This window comes from Myotis davidii, unplaced genomic scaffold, assembly GCF_000327345.1.
Source record: "Myotis davidii unplaced genomic scaffold, ASM32734v1 scaffold693, whole genome shotgun sequence".
NCBI classification, from domain to species: Eukaryota; Metazoa; Chordata; class Mammalia; order Chiroptera; family Vespertilionidae; genus Myotis; species Myotis davidii.
The window spans coordinates 78,192-79,636 of record NW_006284939.1 but is presented as its reverse complement, the minus strand read 5'-3'; the positions used below and the strand labels follow the sequence as shown (position 1 = coordinate 79,636).

The following is a 1,445-nucleotide window of genomic DNA, read 5'->3' as shown; positions in this document are numbered from 1 at the left end:
CGTGGGCTGAGCGGGCAGGGCCAGGGCGAGGGCGCGGCCGGGGCTGCTTTCCCAGCTGCACGAGGACGGGGGCTTGTGTAGAGCTTCTCTGTGAAGTGCGGGCAGGGCTGTGGGACGGGCCTCGGGGCTCTGCCTGCATTCCCCACTCCTCTGGGTTCGGGTGGGTAAGGTCACAGAACGCGGCCTGGGCCCATCTCCTGAGTATTCTGGGCCCTGAGCCGTCTGGGAGACCCCAGAGTGTCCCAGGTGGCCTCACCTGGGCCACCTGCCTTAATTGTATGGAGCCCACCTGCCCCGTGGTTACACACCAGACCCAGATTCATCCGGACAGGCTGTGGTGAGTCCTGCTGCTGGCCCCATGGAGGCTGCTCGGAGGACCTGGGGCAGAGCCTGACAGTGGAGGGGAGACCTAGCTGCCACCCCAGGTGAGGCACCACCTGGGGCTTTCTGGTGGCCGCCCCTGGATGCCTCCAGGAAGTACCCCTCCTGTCCATGCTGACCCTGGGCTTCCCATGGGGCGCTGGGCACCAGACTGGCTGCTCCGTCACCTTTCCCTCAGCTGTGTGCTCCTGGGGCCACTCCACCCGGAGGGTCATTACCTACGTGCCTTCTGCTGCCCCAGGTCCAGGGAAGAGCCACACCTTAGCTTCCCGGCCGCAGGCACTGAGCACCACAGGCTGGTCAGAACGCAAGCACAGGACCGGGCACAGCCCCACGGGCCCACCTGGCTCGGAAGGGGACATGCCCGTGGGCAAGGCAGAGGGTGTCTTACCAGTTCCTGGTGGGGTGGCAAAAGGGCAGTGCCAGGACCCAGCTCTGGGAGGCGTGGCTGCTGGAGCCTCAGACTCGTGACCCAAAACCCCCTAAAATTGGTCATCTAAGCAGGGGTGATGGACCCAGCTGGCCCACCTCACCCAAGGCCACGCCGAACCCAAGGGCCCGGGGAGCAGAGAATTTGTGGGCCTTGGGGTGCTCAGCAGGTGAAGGTATTGGAGGAGGCAGCCAGGACCACGCCCAGCCTCGGCCAGGAATTTCAGATGCTGCCCAGGAAGGGTTTTACTACAAAAGAAAGTTAATTTCATAAAGACGAGTCTATTGTAGCCAAGTGGTACAGTACTTAATAAAATATTAGCCTGAAGTTAAACGCGCTTTCTCTAAGGGAAGTATTTACCCCCGATATTCAAGCCTTGGGAGCTGGAGGAGAAGCCATCTTAAAAATAGCAGCAGGTGCTGTCAGAACCGCCCTCTGACTTCCAACCTGGGTGGGGGTTTCAGAGGCCCATTCCCGGGGGTCCCGAGCGCGTTGTGGTCGAGGGGGCTGCGGCCGGCGCCGGGCGGGGTCGGCAGGCAGGGCCTCCCTCCATCCCGTGCTTCCGCCGCCGGTGTCCTGTGGGGCTGCGGCTCCGGCTCCCGGGGGCCAAGCGCCATGTTGCTGCTGCACCCAG

At 63.4% G+C, this 1,445-nt stretch overlaps 1 protein-coding gene across 1 annotated transcript in view; it reads left to right on the top strand.

Moving 5' to 3' along the window:
• The window catches only part of TMEM129 (transmembrane protein 129), a 3,022-nt gene extending 2,170 nt beyond the window's left edge, over window positions 1-852 (top strand). The window contains exon 4 of the mRNA XM_006755209.1: window positions 591-852. Within this exon, the coding sequence (XP_006755272.1) occupies window positions 591-852 (262 nt within the window). The remainder of the gene's footprint in view (window positions 1-590) is intronic.
• The last annotated feature ends 593 nt before the right edge of the window (window positions 853-1,445 follow it).